Below are 20,651 nucleotides of genomic sequence, written 5' to 3' on the forward strand. Positions count from 1 at the left end.
ACCCAGAAAAATCTGAGTACCCATTTTTCTCAAACACACAAGGTTCATTCTCCAGGATCAATCACATACTGGGACACAAGACAAACATCAACAGATACACCACGATGGAAATCATACCAACCATCTTCTTTGACCATGAAGGCATCAAACTAGAAATAAACCATAAAAAGAAGGAAAGGAACCCTCGTACATCATGGAGATTGAAACCCACACTACTGGAAGACCAACCACTGGACAAATGAGAAGATCAAAGAAAAAATTTAAAAGTTGAATAACAAGGAGGACACCAATTTCTTAAATGTATGGGATGAAGCAAAAGCAGTAATAAGAGGAAAATATATAGCAATAGAGGCTCACATGAAGAAACAAGAATGAACTCAAAGAAACAACCTAGTCTCACATCTCAAAGAACTAGAAAAACAACAAAAAATACCATAAAACCAGTAGAAAAAAAAGAAATAATAAAAATCAAAGCAGAAATAAATGAAATCAAAACTAAAAAAAAAGTCCAAAAGATCAATGAAACCAAAAGCTGTTTATTCGGGAAAAAAAAATAAAATAGATAAACCCCTAGACAGGCACACAAAAGAAAAACAGGAGAAAGCAGAAATAAACAGGATCACAAATGAAAGAGGGGAAAACACAACAGATACATCAGAAATGAAAAGAATATCAAAACTACTATGAACAGTTATATGCAAACAAATTCAACAATAAAGAAGAGATGGGCAATTTCCTACAACTTTACAATTATCCAAAGCTAGATGAAGAAGAAATAGAACACCTAAATAGACCAATTACAAGCAGTGAAATTGAAATGGTAATCAAAACCCTCCCCCAAAACAAAAGCCCAGGACCAGATGGATTTACAAATGAATCCACCAAACATTCAGAAATCAACTAGTACCAAACCTTCATAAACTCTCAAAAATATGAGAATGAAGGGATAATACCAAACACGTTCTATGAAACCAACATTACACTAATACTAAAACTGAACAAGGACAACACGAAAAAAGAAAACTACAGGCCAATCTCTCTAATGAACACTGATGCAAAATCCTAAATAAAATTTTAGCTATTAGAATCCAACAATGTATCCATAAGATAATTCACCACAACCAAGTAGGATTTATTCCAGGGACACAGGATGGTTCAACATCCGAAAATCTGTCAATATATCCAACACATCAGCAAAAGATATGTAAAAACATATGATAATATCAATAGATGCTGAGAAAACATTCAACAATGTACAACACCCACTTATGATAAAGGCCCTTGAAATTCTCGGGATACATGGAACATACCTCAGCATCATAAAGGCCATATATGACAAGCTCATAGCCAATATCATTCTCATTGGTGAAAAGTCAAAAGCATTTCCATTAAGGTTTGGAACAAGACAAGGATATCCACTCTCACCACTGCTTTTCAATATAATACTGGAAATACTACCCAGAGCAAAAAGACAAGAGAAAGACATACATGGAATCCAAATAGGGAAGGAAGAAGTTACACTATCAATATTCACAGATAATACATTAATATATATAAAGAACCCCAAAAACTCCACAGAAGCAGTTTAGTAAAGTAGCAGGATACAAAATCAATGCAGAAAAATCAGTAGCCTTCTGATACACAAACAATAAATCTGAAGAAGAAGAAATAAAGAAAAATTTTCCTTTTATTATTGAAACAAACTAAAAAAAACAAATACTTGGGAATAAACCTAAAAGGAAGTAAATGAACTATACATTGAAAACTATAAAACCCTGTTAAAAGAAATAGAAGAAGATACAAAGTATGGAAAGACATCCCCTACTCATGAAATGGAATAATTAACATTATCAAAAGGGCCATCATACCAAAAGCAATCTATAGATTCAATGCTAATCAAATAAAAATTTCAATGTCATTCTTCAAAGAAATAGAACAAATATTGATGAAATTCATATGGAATCTCCAAAAACCCCGAATAGCCAAAACTCTTCTGAAAAACGAAAGAAGGGAATGGAGGTATCACACTCCCAGACTTCAGACTATACTACAAAGACATAATCATCAAAACTGCATGGTATTGGAACAAGAACAGACACACAGACCAATGGAATCGAATAGAAAATCCAGAAATAGGCGTCCCACATCGCCATTTTAGAGCAGGGACATTTCTCCAGTAAAGACTGCCTAAAACCAGCAGAAGGCTCCTGGAGGAGCCAGAGTAATGACTGCCTGAAACCAGCAGAAGGCTCCCAGAGGAGCCAGAATAAAGACTGCCTGAAACCAGCAGAGGCTCCTGGAGGAGCCAGAGTAAAGACTGCCTGAAACCAGCAGAAGGCTCCCGGAGGAGCCAGAGTAAAGACTGCCTGAAACCAGCAGAAGGCTGCCGGAGGAGCCAGAGTAAAGACTGCCTGAAACCAGCAGAAGGCTCCCGAAGGAGCCAGAGGTTAGCTAGGAAGTTCGCCCACGCCAGGCCCCTTCTGGCCTGCAGTCCGAGCCCAGAGGGGGAGCGGGAACCCACCAAAGGGGCAGACTGGGAGCGCAGGGAATGCGTCTCGCATCGCCATTTTAGAACAGGGACATTTTGTCAGTAAAGACTGCCTGAAACCAGCAGAAGGCTCCCGGAGGAGCCAGAGGGGAGTGGAGAAGTTAACCAAAGATGCCGGCCAGTCCCAGCAACACAGTGTACCAATGCATACAGCAAATTAGAAAACAGATAGTAGGGAGTAGAAGAACCACACGCAACCAAGCAACTGCTCAGGAAAAAAGCATACCACAAAAAGAAAATCACCCCCCAGATTGCAATGACAGTAACTTGGAAGAACGTCTGAGCCTTCCAGAAAGAGAATTTAAAATTGCCATGATTAAAAAAACTGACAGAATTCATAAAGGAAAACAATGATAAGGGAAAATAATCAACATTCAGAAGAATGAAACTGAGTCTCTAAATTGGAAGTAAAACAAATGCAGGAGATCAAAGAATTAATGGAGGCACTAAAGAACTCTGGGAAAAGCAATGAAAGCAGAATAGATGAAATGGAAGAATGAATAAGTACTCTTTAAGACACAGAAATAAAAAGAACCAAAACAGAAAAGGAAAGAGAAGTACGAAGGAAAAAGACCGAAGAAAGACTTCGGGAAGTATCTGACTCCATGAGGAAAAGAAATATAAGAGTTATAGGAATACCAGAAGGAGAGGAGAGAGATGTAGGAAGGGAGAAAATATTCAAGGAAATAATAGAAGAGAACTTCCCAAACGTGAGAAGGAGCTGAAAATTGATATACAAGATACAAGAAGAACACCAAATTTTCACGACGAAAGGAAAAATACAGCAAGACACATAATAGTAAAGCTCCCAAGAATCCAGGACAAGGAAAAAATAATGAAGCTGACAAGAGGGAAGAAACAGATAACATTCAAAGTGAAAACAATCAGGCTGACATCAGACTTCTCTGAAGAAACACTACGGGCAAGGAGAGAGTGGAGGGATATAGTCAACAGACTCCAAGAAAACAGATGCCAACCAAGAAAACTCTATCCCACAAAACTCTCCTTCCTCTATGAAGAAAGTATAAGGATCTTCCCAGACAAACAGAAACTCTGGAATTTCATTACGACTAAACCCCCACTCCAAAAAATACTACAAGGAGTCCTAAAGCCAGAACCTCAGAGGGACAAATAACAATGAAAGTAGACCAAAAAATAAGTTATTAAAATAATAAATAAATAAAATCAAAGAGAAGACAAAAAATGACAAATACAGATGCTAACATATCAATATTTACTCTAAATGTAAATAGACTCTTCAATAAAAAGCCACAGAGCCGCAGGCTGGATTAAGAAACAAAACCCAACCTTTTGCTGTCTCCAGGAAACACGTTTAGCTACAAAAGATAGAAACAGACTCAAAGTTAAAGGACGGAAAACAATCCTACAAGCAAATGGACCAAAAAAGAAAGCAGGAACAGCTAAAATTATATCAGATAAAACAGATTTCAAACTCAAAAAGATAAAAAGAGACACCAACGGTCACTATATTAATTTCTTCTTGAAGTATTGATCAAGGGGACAATACTTCAAGAAGAAATTACTCTCATTAACATATATTCACCAAATGAAGGAGCACCAAAATATATCAGACAACTATTGTCATCTCTGAAAACAGACATCGGAGAAAACACATACATAGCAGGAGACTTCAACATACCACTATCAAAAACGGATAGATCAACAAGACCAAAAATAAGACACTAAAGCGCTAAATAAGGATATAGAGCGCTTGGGCTTAACAGACATCTGTAGAAAACTAAACCCAAAACAAAAAACAAAAAACGAAGTACACATTTTTCTCAAGCACACACGGATCATTCTACAGGATCAATCACATACTGGGACACAAGACAAACATCAACAGATACACCCGGATTGTAATCATACCAACCCTCTTTTCTGACCATGAAGGCATCAAACTAGAACTAAACCATAAAAAGAAGGCAAGGAACTCTCCTACCTCATGGAGATTGAAAACCACAATTCTGGAAGACCACTGCATTAACGAGGAGATCAAAGAAGAAATTAAAATAATCTTCGTATTGAATGACAAGGAGGACACCAATTTCCTAAATATATGGGACACAGCAAAAGCAGGAATAAGAGGGAAATATATGGCAAAAGAGGCACACATCAAGAAACAAGAAAGAACTCATACAACCTAATCTCGAAGCTCAAAATGTCTAGAAAATGAACAACAAAAAAAACCCAAAACCAGTAGAACAGAAGAAATAATAAAAACCAGAGCAGAAATAAATGAAATTGAAACTAAAAAATCAATCCAAAGGATCAATGAAACCAAGAGCTGGTTCTTCAAAAAAATGAATAAAATAGACAAACCACTAGCCAGGCTCACAAAGGAAAAAAGGGAGAAAGCACAAATTAACAGGATCATAAATGAAAGAGGAGAAATCACAACGGACACAGCAGAAATCAAAAGAATAATCAGTAACTACTATGAACAGTTATATGGAAACAAGTTCAACAATGTAGAGGAGATGGACAAATTCCTACAACTCTACAATCACCCAAAGCTAGATAAAGAAGAAATAGAACACCTTAACAGACCAACTACAAGCAGTGAAATTGAAATGGTAATCAAAACCCTCTCCCAAAACAAAAGCCCAGGACCTGATGTATTTACAAATGAATTCTACCAAACATCCAGAGACGAATTAGTGCCTATCCTTCACAAACTCTTCCGAAAAAAATGAGAAGGAAGGGACAATAATACCAAACACGTTCTATGAATCCAACATTACACTAATACCAAAACCTTACAAGGACAACACAAAAAAGGAAAACTACAGGCCAATCTCCCTAATGAACACTGATGCAAAAATCCTCAGTAAAATTTTAGCTATCAGAATCCAACAATGTATCCATAAGATAATTCACCACAACCAAGTAGGATCCATGCCAGGGACACAAGGATGGTTCAACATCCAAAAATCAATCAACGTCATCCAACACATCAACAAAAAGAAATATAAAAACCATATGATAATATCAATAGATGCTGAGAAAGCTTTCGACAAAGTGCAACAACCATTCATGATAAAAGCCCTTGAAATTCTTGGGATACAAGGAACATACCTCAACATCATAAAGGCCATCTATGACAAGCCAACAGCCAGTATCATTCTCAATGGTGAAAAGCTGAAAGCATTTCCATTAAGATCTGGAACAAGACAAGGATATCCACTCTCACCACTGCTTTTCAATATAATAATGGAAGTCCTAGCCAGAGCAATAAGACAAGAGAAAGACATACAAGGAATCCAAATAGGAAAAGAAGAAGACATACTATCATTATTTGCAGATTCTATGATAATATACATAGAGAACCTCAAAAACTCCACAGAAAAACTAATTCAACTTATCAATCAGTTCAGTAAAGTGGCAGGATACAAAATCAACACGCAAAAGTCAGTAGCCTTCCTACACACAAACAATAAACCGGAAGAAGAAGAAATCCAAAAATCATCCCTTTTATTATCAAAACAAAACCAATCCAATTCCTGGGAATAAGTCTAACAAAAGAGTTAAAGTACCTATACAAAGAAAACTATAAAACACTGTTAAAAGAAATAGCAGATGACACAAAGAAATGGAAAGACATCCCCTGCTCATCGATTGAAAGGATAAGCAATATTAAAATGGCCATCCTACCAAAAGCGATATACAGATTCAATGCTATTCCAATAAAAATTTCAATGTCATTCTTCCAAGAAATAGATCAATTATTGATGAAATTCATATGGAATCACCAAAAACCCTGAATAGCCTATGCTCTCCTGAAAGAAAAAGAAAGGAATGGAGGCATCACACTCCCAGACTTCAAACTATACTACAAAGCCATAATCATCAAAACTGCATGTCATTGGAACAAGATCAGACATACAGACCAATGGAATCAAATAAAAAATCCAGAAATAAACCCACAGATTTATGGTCAACTAATATTTGACAAAGGTGCAAAGACTATGCATTGGAGCAAAGAAAGTTTGTTCAATAAATGGTGCTGGGAAAACTGGGTCGCTACATGCAAAAGAATGAAGCTTGACTACTACCTCACACCACACACAAAAACCAACTAAAAACTGGATTAAAGAACTAGAGATATGACCTGAAACCATAAAATACATAGAAGGAAATATAGGCGAAACACTGCGTGATTTGCACATCAAAGACATCTTTACAGACACATCACCCAAAGCAGTGATAGTGAGGGCAAAGATAAACAGCTGGGACTACATCAAATTAAAGAGCTTCTGCACAGCAAAAGAGACAGTAAAAAAACAAAGAGAAACCCCACCGAATGTGAGAACATTTTTGCACACAACACTAATGATAAAGGACTGATCACAAAAATCTACAAAGAGCTGATGAGACTCAACAACAACAAAGAAAATAATCCTGTCAAAAAATGGACAGAAGAGCGAAAAAGAAACTTCTCTGAAGAGGAAATGCAAATGGCCAACAGGCATATGAAAAAATGTTCAACATCACTTGTAATCAGGGAAATGCAAATCAAAACTACAAGAAGATACCATCTTACACAGGTGCGAATGGCACATATTAAAAAAACTAGCAACAGCAAATGTTGGTGAAGGTGTGGAGAAAAAGGAACTCTCCTGCACTTTTGGTGGGAGTGCAAACTGGTCCAACCACTATGGAGAGCTGTGTGGAGATTTCTTGACCTACTAAACATAGAGCTTCCATATGATCCAGCAATTCCACTCCTAGGTATTTACCCAAAGGACACAGAAACATCAATTCCAAAGAGCACCTGCACCCCTATGTTTATAGCAGCACTGTTTACAATAGCTAAGCTTTGGAAACAACGCAAATGCCCAAAAATAGATGACTGGATCAAGAAGATGTGGTACATATACACCATGGAATATTACTCAGCATTCAAAAAAGATAAATAAACACATGCAATTTGCGGCAACATTGATGGCGCTGGAAGGGATCATGCTCAGCGAAATAAGTCCGAAAGAAAAAGAAAAATATCGGATGGTCTCACTCATAGCAGGGATCTAGAAAACTTAAATAAGGGACCAGGAAAATGAATAACTATAAGAAAGTGAAAATCAAAATCAATGAAGAACTATGATCCACACACAGTCTATGGTGGGGGGAGGCGGGGAGGGGAGGGATTGGGGTCAAAATAAGGGGGTTGCAATTGTATGGGGAATATAAAAATAAAATTTAATTTAAAAAATCAAAAAAAAAAAAGAAAATCCAGATATAAACCCACAGTTTTATGGTCAACTAATATTTGAAAAAAGGAACATAGAATATGCACTGGAGCAAAGAAAGTTTGTTCAATAAATGGTGCTGGGAAATTTGAGTCACTACATGCAAGAGAATGAAGCTTGACCACTACCTCACACCATGCACAAAAACCAACTCAAAATGGAATAGGGAACTAGACAAAAGACCTGAAATCATAAAATACATAGAAGAAAATACAGGGAAAACACTACATGATAGGCACATCAAAGACATCTTTACAGACACATCACCCAGAGCAGTGATAGTGAAGGCAAAGATAAACAGCTGGGACTACATCAAATTTTCGAACTTCTGCACAGCAAAAGAAGCAATAACAAAAACAAAGAGAATCCCCACCGACTGCGAGAAAATTTTTGCTCCCAACACTAATGATAAAGGACTGATCACAAAAATCTACAAAGATCTGATGAGACTGAACAAATACAAAGAAAATAATCCAGTCAGAAAATGGACAGAAGAGCTAAAAAGAAACTTCTCCAAAGAGGAAATGCAAATGACCAAAAGGCATATGAAAAAATGTTCAACATCACTTGTAATCATGGAAATGCAAATCAAAACTACAATGAGATACCATCTTACACCAGAGAGAATGGCACATGTTAAAAAAACAAGCAATAACAAATATTGGCGAGGATGTGGAGAAAAAGGAACCCTCCAGCACTGCTGGTGGGAGTGCAAAGTGGTCCAACCACTGTGGAAAACTGTGTGGAGATTCCTCAACCTACTAATGATAGAGATTCCATATTATCAGCAATCCACTCCTAGTTATTTACCCAAATAACAGAGAAACATTAATTCCAAAGGGCACCGGCACCCCTAAGTTTATAGCAGCACTATTTACAATTGCTAAGCTTTGGAAACAACCCAAATGTCCAAAAACAGATGAATGGATCATGAAAAAGTGGTGTATATACACAATGGAATATTACTCAGGAATCAAAAAAGATAAACTCATGCAATTTGCGGCAACATGGATGGTGCTGGAAGGGATAATGCTCAGCGAAATAAACCAGAAAGAAAAAGAAAAATACAAGATGGTCTCACTCATAGCATGAATCTAGAAACTCTAAATAAGGGAGCAGGAAAAATAATAACTATAATAAATAAAGAAAAAATCAAAATCAACAAGAAACTATAAACCAGAGACACACTATTGCGGTGAGCAGGGAGAGGAGGGATTGGGGTCAAATAAGAGGGTTCAATTTTATGGGGAATATGAAAAAGTAAATCTGAAAAAAATACAAAAAATACAAAAAATACAAAATATAGAAGGCACAAAGAAATGGAAAGACATCCCCTGCTCATGGATTGGAAGAATTAACATTATCAAAATGGCCATCCTACCAAAAGCAATTTACAGATTCAATGCTCTTCCAAGAAAAGATTCCATGGCCTTCTTTAAAGAAATAGAAAAAAAAATTGATGAAATTCATTCAAGCCACCAAATACCCTGAATAGCGAAAGTTCTCTTGAAAAAAAAAAAAAAATGGGAATGGTGGTAACACCCTGCCAGATTTCAAACTGTACTACAAAGCCATAATAATCAAAACTGCATGGTACTGGAACAAGAGCAGACGCACAGACCAATATAACCGAATAGAAAATCAGAAATAAACCCAGAGATTTACGTTCAACTTATCTTTGACAAAGGAGCAAAGAATACACAATGGAGTAAAGAAAGTTTGTTCAGTAAATGTTGCTGGGAAAACTGGGTCATTACAGGCAAAAGAATGAAACTTGACTTCTACCTCACACCATGCACAAAAACCAACTCAAAAATGGATTAAAGAACTAGACATAAGACCTGAAACCATAAAATATATAGAAAGAAATGTAGGAGAAACACTACATGACATAAACCTCAGTGACATCTTTAAAGACACATCACTCAAAGCAGTGATAGTGAAGCCAAAGATAAACATCAAATTAAAAAGCTTCTGTACAGGTGGCGCTGCGGTGTGAGGGTGCAGGGCTGCCTGAAGCCTCTGCAGTGCCCACATGGCGCGCGGACCTCTCCTGATGCGCCCACTGCTCCCCTTGGTGGTGTGCTTTGTTGGTCTGCCTATTCTGCTCCCTGCTCTGGCTCTGATGGGTTCTCTCACCCTCCTGCACTTCTGACTGTACCCAGTGCTTGTATAAATAAATAAATCTTTAAAAACAAACAAACAAACAAACTTCTATACAGCAAAACAAAGAGACACCCCACTGAGTGGGAGAAAATTTTTGCACATAACACTAATGATAAAGGACTGATCACAAAATCTACAAACAGCTGAGACTCAACTAAAACAAAGTAAATAATTCAGTTAAAAAATGAGCAGAAGAGCTATAGAGAAACTTCTTCAAAGAGGAAATGCAAATGGCCAACAGGCATATGAAAAAATGTTCAACATCACTTGTAATCATGGAACTGCAAATCAAAACTACAGTGAGGTATCATGCCAGTGAGAATGGCACATATTGAGAATGCTAGTCACAATAAATGTTGGCAAGGATGTGGAGGAAGAAGAACTCTCCTGCACTGCTGGTGGGAGTGCAAACTGGTCCAACCCTATGGAGAGCTGTGTGGAGATTCCTCAGTCTGCTAAAGATGGAGTTTCCATATGATCCAGCAATTCCACTCCTAGGTATTTACCTAAAGGACTCAGAAACATTAATTCAGAAGGGCACCTGCGGGCCCCCTCTGGTGGCGCAGGCAGTTGAGCACCGTGCTGTGAAGCTGTCTGTAGCTTCTGCATCGCTGGTTCAATACCAGCTGCCTGGCGAGGGTCCCACATGGCACTGCAGCCCTCTCCTGTTGCTCCTGCTGCTCTCCTCAGCAGTGCATTCCATCAGTCTGCCTGTTCTGTTCCCTGCTCTGTCTCTGGGGAGTCCTCTCACACTACCGCACATCTGGCCTGTACTCTGGTTCTTGTGTAAATGAATAAATAAATCTTTAAAAAAAGAACAAAAGGGCACCTACACCACTATGTTTATAGCAGGACTATTTACAATAGCTAAGCTATGGAAACTCTCAAATGCCCAAAAATAGATGACTGGATCAGAAGATGTGTTATATATACACCGTGGAATATTACTGAGCAATCAAAAATATAAACTCATGCAATTTGCAGCAACATGGATGGAACTGGAAGGGATCATGCTCAATGAAATAAGCCAGAAAGAAAAAGAAAAATACCAGATGTAAAGCGACTAATTATGTAAAATTCAAAATCAACAAGCAACTATAAACCAGAGACACAGTATGGTGGGGGTTGGGAGGACGGAATAGGATCAAAACAAGGGGGGTGGGAATTGTATGGGGAATATAACCAATATGAACATTCATACATTGTATAAAAATGAAAAATGATGTAAAATATATATAAAATAAAATAAGTAATAACAATAATATATAAATAAATAAATAACTGGAATATACATGGCAATTTCAGATGTTTTTATTTAATGTCTTATCTCTTGTGTTTCCCTAAGTATCTATTCCATGGAACTTAACAGGAGGATCTAAAAAATCATACTTATGGACTGATGATACTCACTATGTAAATTATATATGATATAATTGCTTTTAAGAGCCCTAGAAAAATCATTTTCGAGACACAGACAAAAGTTTTGTCAGGTTTTACAACCTCAGGGCCTTTTTGGGTTTAGTGAGAGCCATAAGATAAGACATCTGCTTGGAATTTCCCATTCCTTGATTCTTCACTGTGTGGTTAGAAGGCCTGATTCAAGGCCTTCTTGTCCCGAGTCTCTGGTCCCATCTCTTACTCCTAGACTCTAGCATATGAGAGAGTGATTCAGTCACAGGCTATATCAATCAATGTCTTCCTTCTGGATGACCCATTGGGCCACTACCCTCCAAGTACTAGCCCACCCCTTTTGGCAGGCCTCAGGAAGCTGTTAAGACAATAGCTACTAGTATGCATGCCAAAGTAGTTTGGATTTGATGGCAATTAGAGACTGCTGCCAGCTTAAAGGCTTAGATAGTTGTTCACAAAGATATATCTTAAATGCAACTTGTCATAGTGATCTCCAGAAAAGATTAGATAGATAGAAATTGATAAATGAAGAATATTGCCTTTGCTTATACATGGGTGACATGCCCCTCTCCACCCAACCTTCTGTAAGCTGACAAGAAGGAAGATTCTGTACAAGAGTGGGGTTAGCTGACATGTCTGGCACAAGGTTGTCATGATTAACCCAGTCTCCTCATAGGGGCCTGGGCCAAATGTTGAGGCCTGGGGGCTCTGACCAGAGTCCTGACAAAATAATAACCATGCTCTTATTCACTGACCTACTTCTAAGCTAGTGGGGCAGGTTAAAGATGTTGTCATTCTCTCTTTAACCATTGTGAGTAAGGCAGCCAGCTAAAAATGGCAAAGGTTGACCAAAGGTTGACAGATTGGTACAACAACAGTGATGAATCTATGGCTGAATAGTAGCTAAGCAGAGGTAATAAGCCTTTCCATGCCAGTACTGTCACTTAGAATTTTCTGCAATGATGTATGTGTGCTTTATGTGTTCTGTCCAGTATAGTAGTCACTGGGCATGTGTGGCTATTGAGTACTGGCAAATGTAACTGGTGCAAATAAGGAATTAAGTTTTTTTAATTATTTAAGTTTAATTAAATGTGGCTATGTGGCTACCGTATGAAAATTTGTACCTCTATGCTTTTCTTCCCAGAGAGTGACTTAAAAAGCATTTTCCTTATGTCCTCAAAATAGAGAGAGGAAAAACATGTAAGACAGAAAATGGACCCAAAGAATAGGGTAATTACTTGTTAGTTATTTGTACACTTCAACTACTTTTTAAAAAAAGATTTATTTTATTCATTCATGCATACAAGAACTGGGGTGTAGGCATAGGAGTGAGAGGGTGGAGGGTGAAAAGATTCACCAGAGACAGAGTGGGGAGGAAAACAGGCAGATTGACTAAGGGGAGCAGTGGGTGAGACAGGAGAGGTCTGCTGTGCCATGTGGGCTCTCCCTGGCCAGGGATTGAACTCCAGCTGCAGTGGCCAGCAATAGCTTCATAGTGATGAAATTTTAACCCCTTGCACCAAGGAGGCCTCCACTTCAACTACTTCTTCTGTCTTCACATGGCCCTACTTCTATGTGGCAGACTTAGATAATCTTGTCAGTGAGAAGCTTTGAAGACCAGTGGATTCCTAGAGGACTAAAAAAGTAACTGTAAAATTATGAAATGCACCAGGAGCAAATATAATGTTTTGCAATTGGGTCTAGAAATTAACAGATCAAGGGCATATGAAAGATGCAACTCTGGAATATTTTAAAGAGACTTAAGATGTGTTAGTCAATCATAAATTCAATATGAGTCAGCAGTGGTATCCAGAAGAAAAACTGATAATAACTATCATTCTTTGAGGCTCAGAATGAAGAAAAGGTTTTTTTTTTTTATTATTTTGCTTTGTTTTCTTTTTAAAATAGAACTATCTTGAGAGAGAATAGCAGGAAAGACTAATTAGGAGGAATAGTGAGCATCCTGTCATTGGTGTTGATTGAATTTTTTAAAAATATTTATTTATTTATGCGTACAAGAGCTGGGGTACAGGCCAGGGATGCGGGGGAGGGGAGGGTGAGAGGATTCACCAGAGACAGAGTGGGGAACAGAACAGGCAGACTGACTGAAATGCACTGCTGAGGGGAGCAGCAGGCGAGACAGGAGTTCTGCTTCGCCATGTGGGTTTCTCTCTGGCCGGCTGGGGATTGAACTCGTGCTGCAGAGGCTGCGGACTGCTTCATAGTGCAGTGCTTAACCCCTTGAACCACCAGGGAGGCCCTGAAGGTGATAGAATTTAATAGCATTTTAAGATGATGGTCTGGCAAGTGTACAGAGAACAGATTTGAAGACACAAAGGCCAGCTAAAAGGAGGTGCAGCATGGCATTTGCCCTGACAAAACTGCCTTTTCTGTACCAATGTTTATTCTGGCACCCCACACTTCACATATTAGGTGGGAAAATTGCAGTGGCTGAGCATATTCTTTTTATCTTCTCTTCTTTCTAATTGGTACTGGGACAAAGAGCAGGGATAGGTTAGTGATCACAAAGCGTGTTTAGATTCTCTAATGAGAGGTGTGAAGACTGAACTGAAATTTATTTTCCTGCCTCCTATAGTTTATTGTACTTGTACCAAATGGCTGGGATTTTACTTTCAATCTGTGTTTCACAGGAATCACTCAAATGGAAATCATATCAGACAAACAAAGGAAAATGGGAAGGGTTGTGTAATCTTCAACAAATAAGCCATCTAAAGTCCCAGGAAGCTGGGCCTATAGGGTTGCACTTCTGGAACTAGAGGTTTTGAGAGGTAACCTATGTGATGTTGATACTACAGAAATGTTTTATTTATTTTAATAACATTGCTAATGTTTACCATAAGCCAAAAGTAAACAGCTTAGATGGGTGAATAAATCCTCCATAAATCCTACTGTAATACACCCTGCTTTACAGATGAGGAAACTGAGTCACAAAGGTGAATGAGACTTGCCAAAATCCCTAATCCCTATCACTCATCAATGACAAACTAAGTTTTGAATCCAAGGAGCCTGGCTCCAGACTCTGTTTTTTACCGCATGCTACATCCTTTATATTGTACAAGAGGAATGGTATGATCTTAATTCATAGTAACTTCCCTAGAAATAGATGATAAAAGATGGTAAAGTTGTTTGAACCATGTCATGTGTGTGGCTCCATTCTTGGTCCTTGACTGGTTGTATCAGCTAAGACACCCACAAAATAATAATATCATAAAGACAATAAGGGTCTATTTCTATTTCATGTAAGAGAAGTCTGCAGGTAGGCAGTCTGTGGCTGCTGTGGTGGCTCCATGGTCATTAGACACTTGGGCTTCTTCCAGCTTTCTGTTATCCTATTCTTAGGAACATGGACCTTGCCCTTTTGATGCAAGATAACTGCTAGAACATCAGCTATCACATCCACATTCCAAGCATCAAGATTGAGTAAGGGCTAAAGTAAGGGCATGCTCTCTTCCTTAAAGAAAGTTGCTCAAAAGTTCTACCCAAAACATTTATTTACATATAATAGGATAGAACTTAGTTGCAGAGTCACCACTTGCTATAAAGGATAGGGAGAATAGCCTTTTACTCCCTGTGACATGGGTTCCATCTGAAATTCAGGGCTCCATTACTAAGTAGGAAAAGGAAAATGGATGTTACCTAGCACTGTGGTTCTCTGGCACATTGGTTCATCCAACTTGTACTTTTGTGTCTTCACAGTGACTACAGATATGTGGCAGCTGCTCTGGCTGTTATGAGAAATGTGACTCAACAGATCAATGAACGCAAACGGCGTTTGGAGAATATCGACAAGATTGCCCAGTGGCAAGCCTCTGTCCTAGACTGGGAGGTAAGAAGAGCCTTACCCACAGGGGAATTGGGGAGTCTGAATAACTTAGCCAAAACTTCCCAGTTTAACCAAGGATACATGAAGAGGAATTAAATATGAAGAGCAGCACAAAGGATTTAGATTACAGCCAAGACAAAACTTCCTATTAATGAAAGTATTCGGGTACTTGAATAGCTTTCTAAGAAGGTATCTTACTACAATCTTTTTGTAGAACTTCATTAAGAAAGGGAGGGTTCATGAAAATAATGCTGCTATAATCATAGGGTACATAAATCTTTCATATGAGTGTTTTCTTTTTAAAATGAATTTATTCATTTATTTATTCATTTATTATTAACAATAGGATCCCATCAGGTATCACTGCCATAATGCATCCACCACAAAACAATCATAGTCCAACAGCACAGTCCACTGGGCTTCATTTCCTCTTTGTTCTTACTCTTTTCCCATCCCCTACCCCCTCTGGATGCTTCAGTTCTATAGTCAGCATTTAAGTGTTAGTGTTCAGATTCTTTGGGTAAATACCTAAAAGTGATATTGCTGGATCATATGGTATTGCCATCGTTGTTTTTTAAAGATTTATTTATGCAAGAGCTTGTGTGTGGGCCAGAGGTACGGGGGTGGGGAGAGCGGAGGTGGTGTGTGAGAAGATTCACCAGAGACAGAGTGGAGAGCAGAACAGGCAGATCTACTGAACTAAACTGCTAAGGGGAGCAGTGGGCGAAACAGGAGAGGTCTGCTGTGCCACCCGGGCCAGCTCCCTGGCTGGGGATGGAACTCTTGCTGCAGTGGCTGCCAATAGCTTTATAGCGCTGAGATTTAACCCCTTGCACCACCAGAGAGGCCCATATTTCCATAGTTTTTAAAACAACCTAAAAGGCCATTGAAAGAGAAGTGGATAAAGAAATTATAGTATTTAATCTATGCTCAATGGAATACACTGAGCTGCTAAAAAAAGATGACATAGTGCCTTTTGGGACAAAATGGATAGATCTTAAAGTGATTATGCAAAGTAAGGTAAGTTGGAAATTGAAAGACAATTACCAGATAGTTTCACCTATTTATGGAAAATAAACAATCACAGGGGAAAAAAGTTAATAAAACAAAAATAACTCTTAGACTCTGAAATGATATACTGATTACTGAAGGGGGTGGAGTGAGGAAAAGAGATTAGGAGAGGTAATGTGTTAGGGAATATTGGCACTGGAGCTTTGACAGACAGTGAGTGAAGCATGTGCACATGTTGAGGTGTGAAGTTGTACTCCTAAAATTATGTTAGGTAAACAAATGTAAAAAAATTTGAATAAGGATATTTTCTACAAAACACATAAGAAAGGAAAGTTGTATTGCTAGGAAATAATTAACTCAGTAGACTTTCAAAGATCTTTCATATCCTGGAGTTTATCACCACCAATTTAATACTTAAATTAGGAGTGGCATGTATTAATTATTCCAGTAATAAAAGGTTGGTTCCCTGGTACAGGTCAGCCAACATACTTCTTTTCTTGTTGGTGACATCACCTCACATTTGAGATCATGGCCATCATCCTTGCTTAATCTACAGACCAATTTTTTTATCATTTACTTTTAAAAGTCATTACTAATGGCCTTCCATTCAATTGGAAACAACATTGACTCAAAAAGCCTTCAGTGACCAAGCCCACTACAGCCTTCTCTTCTTGATGCTCACTTTTAGGAGATATACACAGCTTAAAAAAAAAGGAGAGAGATTCTGCCTCTTTAATGCCATTACTTTGTTGAAGATCCTGAGATTTCTGCTCAATAGAAACAACTGTGTATTATAACACATTGCAGGAACCTGTGTCTTGAGTACACTAGTTTGTATTTGTCTCTTTTGCTCACCAAAGAACCAGGAATAATGATATTTCACATATATCTTTCAGACCCCAGCTGTGAAATATGACATTTCATACTAGTCTAACATAACTGAGTTGAGGGAGGCTGAACATGCTACCAGGGAAGATAAAGCAATCTTTTTTTTTTAAAAAAACAAAGATTTTATTCATTTATCATTAGTTTGCAATACTACATAAATTTCAGGAGTTTTGCTTCAGAGAAGTTAGCAATCTGAAGCCTCATTTTCACAGTGTAATAATAGAGACAGCTCCCAAAGTCACTGGGCTCAACTCGGTTATCATTTTCCGTAACATTTCAAGCAATTTTAGCACTCCTTTAAGGAATTAAACATCAACCTTTCAGAGAGCGACTTACAAGGCTCAGGAAAAAAAATCTTTCTTTTATTCTGCTACCACTGTTCTTCCCTAAAGTAGATGACCTTTCCCAAAAGAAAAGACTACAATCCACAATTCCGATCAGTTGGCATGTTTTTCAGTCTTATAGAATGATGTGTTATACACAATAGAAAACAGCAATGATTCTTTGAGTTGCACAAAAGCAAATTACACACAGAAACCCTGTTGCTCATAAGATAAAGCCATCACTGGGCCTCCCTGGTGGCACAGCGGGTTGAGCGCAGCGCTGTGAAGCTATCCGCAGAGTCTGCAGGGCCGGTTGGATTCCCGGCTGGGCAGGGAGATTCCCACGTGGCAAGGCAGATCTCTCCTGTCTTGCCCGCTGCTCCCCTCAGCAGTGTACTTAGGTCCTTCAGCCTGTTCTGCTCCTTGCTCTGTCTCTGATGAATTCTCTCACCCTCCCACGCCTCTGGCCAGTACTTGTATAAATAAATAAATCTTAAAAAAAAAAAAGCCAGCACTGGTCCAGACTTATTAGGAAATCATGGATCCTCATTTTCTTGTCTCTGGTTTTCTTTAGGTAGTTGCCCGATCAGAGGCAGGGGACTAGACCAAATGACTTCTAGCAGACTCATCAAATCTAAAGTACTCTGAAATTGACTGTTTAGCAGGTGTCTTTTTTTTTTTCTTTAACCCTGGTAGGCTTCTCTGTAAGAGCAGCAGTTCTTTTCCTATGTCTTAGAATATCTTTCCCCTTTCCAGTCCCTGAATATTAAATGTAGTCCCTGCAACTGGGGTTGCTGGGAACCAGGAACAGCTTGAAATGATTTAGTCTCTTCAAGAATGTTCATTAACACCAAACTCAGAAGCACTTCACTGTGATTTAAAGAATCAAATCTCAGAAGGAATTGTATGTTTTGTTTTTGTTTTTGTTTTGTTTTTATGATAACAAAGAGTGGGAAACAAAAAGACAATTCTGAGCAAGGATTGATAAGGGTACAATTACTCTCTGCTTCCATAGTTAGCATAAATTTTAAGATGATATTAATTTATTGATGATGTATAATAATAAATGATACACCAGCTTCATTCCCATATGTAATTTTATGTGGTACCATAATTCAATTTAGATATATTGCATAAGATGTGCCAACGATCATTAATAACCATGGCTTTGCTTGGGTGATCCTTTTGATAGTGAACTCCAAGTCACAACACAGTAACTGTCAATTTAACTACACCAAGATTTCTGAAAACAATGACTTCTCTGCCCAAGCAGTTTATAAATAAATTTCAAAATGAACATTATGTCACCCTGAAGGAATTCTAACATAACACTGTTGGGATAATTTACCATGATGGCTTCAGATTAGACTAACTTTATACAACACATTTTATTTTATTTATTTTTATGAGTAGAAGTACTTTGTTGCAGGCCAGAGACAGAGTGGGGAGAAGAACAAGTAGATTTACTGAAATACACTGTTAAGGGCAGCATCAGGCAAGACAGGAGAGTTCTGCTGTACCATATGTGGGTTAGCTCCTGGCCAGTGATCAAACTCTGGCCATAGGGGTGATAGTACTGAGATTTAACCCCTAGGCCACCAGGGAGGACACCAGGGAGGACACATTATTCAATGTCACGATCAGCCTTTTATGTTTAACAATCAAGATCATTGGTGTGAAAGAATAAAATCTGCATTAAAACCCTTTATTAGAATGCTTTACACTTTCCATAGCACAGAAACTAAAATAACCTATTATAAAATTACTCATAAATGCAATCTTCATGTTTTTTGCCCATACACATGAATATTGTCTAAACATTTCTTGTTCATAGCAGCTAGGCCCTGCCACCACTGCATTTGGCTGAGTTCACAAATTTGTTGTAACATGTACGTCCCTGTCACTTTTCTGGCTCTTCTCTCCTGCTGTGCTTTGTTTCCTGGCAGTTAAATAAAACTTTATGACACTGCCATAGCTATTGTTACTTCTGGAACTAATATAGCCTCCCTGGTTTGGCAAGTTATTAACCTCCACCACCATAGGGGCCAGAATCTGCCTCCAAAGTTTCCTCCTTTCATGGGTCCAAAATTTGAATATTGATTATTTTAATTGCCATAATCTTAGTAGCTTCCCACCACCTCCAAAATTGCTTCCATTACTACCAAATTCACTATAGCCATCCTCATTGTCACCACATCCACCACCACCATGGTTGCCACCAAAACTACCTTCACAGTTGAAGGTTCCTCCATGATCAAAGTTGGCATTCCCACAAAAACCATCTCCATGCTTTCCACCAAAGTTTCCAGAACCACTTTGACCTCTTTTCCTAGATGAAGCACTGGCCATCTCCTGCTTAGGTATAGCTTTCCATACTTCATAGTTGTGGACATTCACAGTATGGTATTTATGAATGACAATCTTGACTATAGAATCATGTTCATCAAAGGTTACAAAAACAAAGCTTGTCTTCTTGACACTGCCTCAATCAATCATGATTTCAATTACTTCAGTTTTCCCATTCTGTTCAAAATAATGTTATGCAATGTTGTTCTTCAGTGTTTTCTTTAATGGCACCAACAAAAGTCATTTTCACAGTTAAGAGGGCACCAGGTCTTTGAGAATCTTTTCTTGACTTCTTTGATTCTACAACTGAAGTTGTGAAACCAAAAGTTATGGAACTTTTGGTTCCACAAGTCTTCCATCCACCTCATGTGGCCTTGCACTCATGTCTGTGACCATTTCCTCAAAAGTTTCTGGATCAATTGATGTTTGGATATCTCATTACCACTCAGTCTGTGAGCCTTCCTCATTGTTTAAAATGGGTTCTCAGTCTCTCATATGTTGTTTCAAAATGTAAAGCTCTGATGAAGAGCTTCCTTAGATGTTTCTGCTCCTTGGGAGACTGACTTAGATGTGATGGCAGTAAAGGGAGAGACTAACAATGCTTACTTGGCAGTGTCAATGGGCAGAAAGGACAGTTAGCATATTTGATTGGTCCTTTAATCTCATCCAAACCTACACAATACTGGCACCCTCCTACTGCAATGTCCTTCTTCATCTAAGTGAAAAGAAAAATTCCCCATTGTCCCATTTTTAGACTCTAGGGTCACTGGAATTTAACAGCTCCAGAGGAATTGCCCTTTTGAAAGTTTTTTTCTTCTGTAGCAAGCTCTAATAAGTGCATTTCA

At 38.2% G+C, this 20,651-nt stretch overlaps 1 protein-coding gene across 4 annotated transcripts in view; it reads left to right on the forward strand.

Annotated features, from left to right (window-relative positions):
• Positions 1-20,651, forward strand: part of ARHGEF9 (Cdc42 guanine nucleotide exchange factor 9) — a gene marked incomplete at both ends in the record, with an annotated part of 371,843 nt that overhangs the window by 229,850 nt on the left and 121,342 nt on the right. For 3 of the 4 annotated variants that reach the window (XM_084259305.1, XM_084259307.1, XM_084259308.1), the window contains one exon: positions 15,112-15,241. In XM_084259305.1, the coding sequence (XP_084115431.1) occupies positions 15,112-15,241 (130 nt within the window). The remainder of the gene's footprint in view (positions 1-15,111; positions 15,242-20,651) is intronic. The other variant, XM_084259306.1, reaches the window with a different exon arrangement.

This window comes from Talpa europaea, assembly GCF_964194135.1.
Source record: "Talpa europaea genome assembly, chromosome: X".
Taxonomy (NCBI): domain Eukaryota; kingdom Metazoa; phylum Chordata; class Mammalia; order Eulipotyphla; family Talpidae; genus Talpa; species Talpa europaea.